The sequence below is a fragment of the Xenopus laevis genome, chromosome 7L, assembly GCF_017654675.1.
Source record: "Xenopus laevis strain J_2021 chromosome 7L, Xenopus_laevis_v10.1, whole genome shotgun sequence".
Classification (NCBI taxonomy): domain Eukaryota; kingdom Metazoa; phylum Chordata; class Amphibia; order Anura; family Pipidae; genus Xenopus; species Xenopus laevis.
The window spans coordinates 134,431,173-134,438,202 of record NC_054383.1 but is presented as its reverse complement, the minus strand read 5'-3'; the positions used below and the strand labels follow the sequence as shown (position 1 = coordinate 134,438,202).

The 7,030-nt window shown below is 44.7% G+C and overlaps 1 protein-coding gene across 3 annotated transcripts; it reads left to right on the top strand.

Moving 5' to 3' along the window:
- Window positions 1-855: 855 nt before the first annotated feature.
- On the top strand, window positions 856-5,833 carry LOC108696895 (zinc finger BED domain-containing protein 6). Of its 3 annotated transcripts, none has more exons than XM_018226594.2 (2): window positions 856-1,468; window positions 3,608-5,833. In XM_018226594.2, the coding sequence occupies exon 2, from the start codon at window positions 4,362-4,364 to the stop codon at window positions 5,301-5,303; it is 942 nt and encodes a 313-aa protein (XP_018082083.1). In that variant the 5' UTR covers window positions 856-1,468; window positions 3,608-4,361; the 3' UTR covers window positions 5,304-5,833. The 3 variants fall into 3 exon arrangements, with proteins under 3 accessions (XP_018082083.1, XP_018082082.1, XP_041425751.1); XM_018226593.2 differs by lacking the exon at window positions 856-1,468 and adding an exon at window positions 1,469-1,569; XM_041569817.1 differs by lacking the exon at window positions 856-1,468 and adding an exon at window positions 1,586-1,644.
- Window positions 5,834-7,030: the final 1,197 nt, after the last annotated feature.

Below are 7,030 nucleotides of genomic sequence, written 5' to 3'. Positions count from 1 at the left end.
ATTCCTATCAGCCCCTGCCCCAGTGAGCTAACAATCTAAGGTCCCTATCATATTCCCATCAGTCCCTGTCCCAGTGAGTTTACAATCTAAGGTCCCTATCACATTCCTATCAGTCCCTGCCCCAGTGAGCTTACAATCTAAGGTCCCTATCACATTCCTATCAGTCCCTGCCCCAGTGAGCTTACAATCTAAGGTCCCTATCACATTCCTATCAGTCCCTGCCCCAGTGAGATTACAATCTAAGGTCCCTATCACATTCCTATCAGTCCCTGCCCCAGTGAGCTTACAATCTAAGGTCCCTATCACATTCCTATCAGTCCCTGCCCCAGTGAGCTTACAATCTAAGGTCCCTATCATATTCCCATCAGTCCCTGTCCCAGTTGAAGGGTTAACATGCCTACGTGCCGACCCTTGTAGGCCTCTGTACTTGTTTTTCTGTACGACCCTGTACTGTCTCTTCTTAGACAACCTTGCATAAGTATCATCATGTACTAAAAACAATATTATCAGCTTGTCTCAGACAAGATATCTTAGCTAACGCGATACGTCACTATATTGGGACGTCTTTACTTATAACCTATATAAGCCTATGTTTGACCTTCAATAAACGGAACTTGTTATTCTGATCCACTCATTGGTGTTTCTTTGTGGAAGTTCCCCGGATCCGGAATACTAGGCATTGTTGGTCAGACGAAATCCAAAGGTTCCAGTAGCAGTCGGTTCGTTGTCCCCTTCACCAGTGAGCTTACACAGTTTCCTATCAGAGTTGCACACATTGGTCAGTACTGTATCAGGAGCCAATGAACCTGCTGTCTGGGTCAAAGCTGACTGAGCAGTGTTCCTATGGGCAGGATTCCCTAAAACTGACCCATCTCCACGTCATAGCCCCGCCCATGCAATCCCAGAAGCTGCCCCTGCGGTTTGTAATAAAGACAGGGGTGATGGAGGGAACCTGCACAAACATGACACTCACTCCTTGCAGTGCCCTCACTAGGATTAAACTAAACCCCAGCAATGACACCCCGGAGCTGTATTCCCCCTGTATCCGCCCTTCCCCCACGTGTATTTAGCGGAAATAACACGCGTCATTCTGCTCCGAGACACCAGATCCCTGAGGGACAGAGGCACTTCCTCAAACATCTCGGAAAAAATACACTGAACGTAAGAAACGGCTGTCGGAGTCCTCCCTCAAAAGCGCCTAGTTACTAAACAAGCCACCTCAGACGCGGCCATATTGAAATACACCCTGCGCATGCGCAAAACACTGCGCATTCCAAGCTGCCAGAACGCGCACGCAAGAAGGGGAGTGGCGCTGTCTACCGCTGTCATCAGATTCCCGGAGACCTTCTTTATGTAACTAAGAGGGGCAGCCCATGTAACTGCAGTTGTGTCATTTGCTCATGATCTCTCTGGAATACAATATACAAGTCAAGGGAAGACGTAATAAGGATCCCCCCATTTTCGTGTGGTGAGTGTAGGCGTCCCGTTCAATAAGGGGCGGAGCTATGTACCACAATGCACCGGGGCTGTTATTCTGGAGAGCTCGGGGTTGCAGAAGGCAGACTTGAGGTAGGAGGAGGCCTAACGCTGATGGTCAATAATGGAACGGTCTCTGGGAATGTTCTGCTGAATAGTCGATTATAGGTCTCTGACCAGGCCCTTTAATTATCAGCGTTTGACTAAAGGGCCTCTGCGCGTTTTAGCATTTACTCAGGGCAGAGGGTACAGAGTGTCTCTTGTATGAATTAGACTGCTCTGCTTTGTTTCCCCAAGGGCCCCGGTGTTGCTAGGGCTGCTGGGTAAATACCCTGACTGTTGCCAAGGCAACCACATCAGGCTCCTATTCATTTGCTGAGAAATGTTTATTGCTGGTGCATCTCCTCTGATAGTGTTTTATATTCCCCTGCTAACTGCCCACTGCCTGAGGGACATAGCTGGGCTGGGGTCTTGGTAGACACAGGCAGGGCTGCCATCAGAAATCCCGGGGCCCCAAGCACCGCCCCAGATCCCGCCCACACCTCAGTAAAAAGGCCACGCAGACAGCGCTAAAAATGGTAAAGCCTCCTCGCACACAACTTATAAAAAGCCATTGGTGGTCAGGACCCATTATAATCAGAAATAAAAATCATTGCCAGCCAGTGGCTTAATTACCGGGGGAGCTGGGGGTGCAACTGCACCCTGGCCCTCTTCCCCCTCCGGGCCCGCCTGAGATCACGCAGCAGCAAACGCGGTAAAGAAACCTCACGCCGTGTGCACAACCTGCACCAGGGCCCAGAAGAGGGGAGTTATGTTACTGTTGTCGGCCAGGGTCCCACATAAAAGTTCTTAAAAGACATTGGTGCTCAGGGCCACCCTACAAGAAAAAAAAAAGCATTTTCACCAGGGACGCCATATAAGTTTTTTTTTAAAAAAAACATTGGTGGTCAGGGCCTCCCCTATACATTAAAAAAAAAATTTATGCCAGGGCCCCCATAAAAGTTTTTTTTTTAAACACTTTGGTGGCCGTTGCCCCCCTTACAAGTTAAAAGGAAATATTGGTGGTCAATATAGAATATTTAAAAAAAAAATATTGGTATAGGTCAAAGTTAGAGGTGGTGGTGAAGTCCTCAAGAATGATTTTAAAAAACTAGGTGTAAAGTTGAGGGAGGAGGACTTCCAAGGTCATTTTCTGAGATATTACCTGTGCCATGAGCGACGCTAAGAAGACATGGGGAGATTAATGAGAGGCTGCGAGAATGTTGTAGTGAGGAGGGTTTTTGGAGAACTGGGCTGATTTCTCAGTCGGCTACAGGCCCTTTGCTAGGGATGGGCTGCACATCGATGATGATAGTGCAGCTGTTTTGGGGAAGAAGATGGCTAGAGAATTGGAGGAGATTTTAAACTAGGCGGGGGGAGAGGGTTCAGTAAAAGATTCAGTGGTAGACAGGTTAGATGAGATAGTGGGCAAAGGAAGGGAAAATGGGGGAGGAGATTTGGTTGGGGATAATATTAAGGATAGGGAGGAGCACATGTCATATGTTCAATATGGGACCAGTATTAAATGTATGTTTACAAATGCTAGAAGTCTGACTGGTAAATTCGGAGAGCTGGAGGTGCTGGTGCTGGAGGGAAAATATGTGATTGGTGTGGCCGAAACATGGCTGAATGAGTCACATGGCTGGGCAGTTAATATCAGCGGCTATACTTTGTTTCAGAGGGACAGGGGCAATAGAAAAGTAGGAGGGGTATGTCTGTATGGTAGGCAGGATTTAAAAGCTTATATAAAGGAGGAGGTTATGTTAGAAAATGAGGGGGCAGAAGTCGTATGGGTGGAGTTCTTCACCAATTGTAAAGAGTCCGGCAAATTCATTGTAGTAATTGTTATAGACCCCCTAATGTAAGTGAGGAGGATGAGGCTAAGCTCAGTATGCAAATAGAAAAGGCTGCTAGTTTTATTTAACTTGTTCATCATCAATGACCTATTGTAAGTAATGTATCAGTGTTTGCAGGTGGGGCATCCTTGCAGCAGGATCTCGACAAACTAGCAATTTGGGAAGTAAGCTAACTTATCTATTCCTGTTCAGAAACTTACATATATATTTATATATATTTTCTTGTTTGACTATAGTTGGGGAAACTTGAATATAGAAGACACTGAGATCAGCCAACGCTCCCAGGATTGAGGAGTCTACAGACGGCACAACCAGTTGGATTTTCTTATTTACATTCTCTGGCCTAAGAAGGTCCGGGATTGCTGAATTATCTCACTGCTTCCATCATCCACAGGAATCTCCAGCTAACACTCTGCTACTCCTACACCCATCTCAGTTCTGGGGACAAGTTGCTTTGCCACCTTTATGTCCTTTTCAGGAGTAACAAATCCCATTGCCAACTGAATCAGCAAAGGGAATGCTTGGATTGAACTAAAATAACTTCATTAGGCATGACCTGTGCCATTTTGTTTAAAGAACATAATGCAGCAGCTACTATTTAAATAAAAGAAAGGTGTGGAGAAGGAACATTGAAATATGTAGCATGGACAGCTGAATCTTCTCTCTTTTACAATGATACCCTAAGATGTGTAAGTAATAGAGCATCTGATCCTTTACTGCGGCACTTACTAGGGACTTATTTGAAGTGCTTATCCACTGTTAGATAAGTAGGTAATGCTGCAGTAGTTGTAGATTTTGAGGAATCAAGCTAAGCTAGAAGGATTGGTTCCAGTCTTCTCATGTGTTCCAGTTACGTTATCTGCATGACTGTCCTTGAGTATAATTCCCTTCAAACATGGGCCATTAAAGAATACAAAGTCTGATGGGGTCATCATGGAGGCATCTTGCTTAGTTGATTCCGGGCCTAGAAATTAAACTCTGAAATTTGAAATGGATGCAGATTTGGTTGGTGGATATTCTGAATCTACAGGTTCCAGCCAGGTTAGCACTAGCTCAGGAATAAAGGTGGAGGAAGTTGATGCCGATGGAGCTCTTGACCCTTATTCAGGAAGTATTCATGGAGATGGTGGGACTAAGCAGGTTGCACAGGTTGATATTTCTACACCTCTAGTTCTTGCTGAGGTCGTGAGCTCACCATTCAGAGGGACTCAGGGTAGGTCAGCAGTTTGGGATTTTTTTGAAATTCCCCCTGGCCACACCGCTGGTAACTCTGTTGTGGTCATCTGCAAAATATGCGGAGCCCTAGTGAGACGAGGAAGTCCTGGGTGTCGATTGGGGACCACCTGCCTTTTTAATCATCTTAGCAGGGTCCATGGGAAGCATCTGCATAGGGGGCCTGCTGCCAACCAAGCATTGCTACCCCAAAATTCTAATTCCCTGACTTCTCCTGCAGATGGCAGTAGGGTCACTGGGTCTTCCACCTCTGCTCATGCATGGAGCAGGGAGGTGTCTTCCACAGAGATGATGTTAATGAACCGCAGGTCTAACAGGCAACAGACAAGGAAGACCTTCGTGCCTGTTCCTCTCAGACATCAGCCCCATGCACCCTGTAGACGGCAGGAAGTGAACCAGGGTATTAAGGAGTCAAGGGATCGGAGTGGCAGTCGGTTCTCTGCTCACCAGCGGGCATTAATGGCACGGTTGTATTCAGATGTGCTGATCCATTGCGATCTGTGCCATGTATTGTTATCGTCAGGAGAGCGAGATCAGCATGTTCGGGACACAATCATCATGACTCATATGAGGTCTCAGCATCCTCAACGATTCTGTCGTTTGGAACGTGAAGCTGCTCGAGACCTTCTTCGTGGTGACCTAGTGCTCTGTTCCACGGAACATAACCCTAATTGTGATGCGGGAGGTCCAATTGACTGAATCTCTAATGCTTTGCCCCATCTGAACATCTCTTCAAACTCCTACTGCCACAAGGACAGGAAAGCTTTGGCCTATGTTTGTAGTGCAGTATTATTCGATCATTTCTCCTAGAACATATGTGATATAGCTCTTCCACACAATTAGAATAAAGGGTCTACCATTTCTGGGGGATGGTTTGTTTAAGTATAGGTCAACAAAGAACTATGTTCGAAATGCTACACGTGATGTATCTTGAGCTTCTGTAAAATTTCAAAATCCATCATAGACATTTAGCAGTGAAGAATTGTGCCTCCAAAGATGCCCCACGTAGTTTTCCATCTCTTCTGCTGATTCATAGCACATGCTCTGGGCTGCTGTTTAGAGACCCACTCACAGTATATACTGTATACAATATAACATTCCCAGTGCTAACCCCAGCCATTTTTGCAGAATTTGGATTCAGTGGAATTCCTATTTTCTGAATTTAAAAGATTTTCTGAATTTAAAAGAGTTTGATTCGTTTCTAGTTTTCAACCATTTTTTCATTATTGTTGGGCATTTTGTGGTGGGTGGGGTTGGACCATATGACCATTTTTATTTAATGTAAATGTATAGGATGTATTTATTATATTGTACAGTTAGGAGTTCCCTCACCCTTACTATATATTTGTGACCTCAAGGGTATTTGTGCCATTGGGACAAATATTGTCACTAATATGAAAATAGTCACTGGCCCAATGTGAGTGTCCCCAAAATCTGGAAAGACATGGTAGTTCTTCAGTAGGAAACACAATGTAAAGGCACCACCAACCCTAGCATAGCTCCTCCTCCTTTTGTCATTTGCATTCCATCGTCTATTCGATGAATGTAGGGGGAGGGATATAGCTGGCTATGGATTAGTGGCTTGAGTCTCAGAGATTAACTTAAAGGAACAGTAACATGAAACAGTTAAAGTATATTAAAGGAATTACAATATAATATGCTGCTGCCCTGTACTGGTAAAACTGGTGTATTTTCTTAAGAAAAACTATAAGATAAGTACTACTATAGTTTATATAAACAAGCTGCTGTGTAGCCATGGGGGCAGCCATTCAAGCACAGGATACACAGTAGATAACAGATAAGTACTATTATAGTTTATATAAACAAGCTGCTGTGTAGCCATGGGGGCAGCCATTCAAGCACAGGATACACAGTAGATAACAGATAATTACTACTATAGTTTATATAAACAAGCTGCTGTGTAGCCATGGGGGCAGCCATTCAAGAAAAGCAAGAAAACACCGGCACAGCATGGGTTGCTTCTAGCAGGGAAACCCCTTGCTCATTTATTGCGGATGCAACGTTTCGTGGCGTAACCCCTTTGTCAAGCATTTTCATGTGTTTCTTGCGGTTGCCAAACGCCTCCTTCACTGAGCACCTGGGATTCGTTTTTGATTTGGAAGGCCAGGGTGTGCTAGGGTAATTTCTTTTCTGGCAGCCATTCAAGCACAACAGTCAATAACATAAATTCTGAAGAATCTCATTGTATGCTACAGAGCTCTTCTCTTATCTGTTGTGTAGCCTGGGCCTTTTCTCTCTTTTCGGCTTTGAATGGCTACACAGCAGCTTGTTTATATAAACTATAGTTGTTTTTCTTAAGCAAACCGGTGCAGCAAAACAGTACATTATATTTTCATTACTTTAATAGACTAATTTTTTGGTGTTACTGTTCTATTAAGATGAGAACATAAGTAAAGCTTTGCTTA

Coding starts and splice junctions, on each gene's coding strand:
- LOC108696895 (XM_018226594.2), top strand. CDS start 4,362: ATGGATGCAGATTTGGTTGGTGGATATTCTGAATCTACAGGTTCCAGC.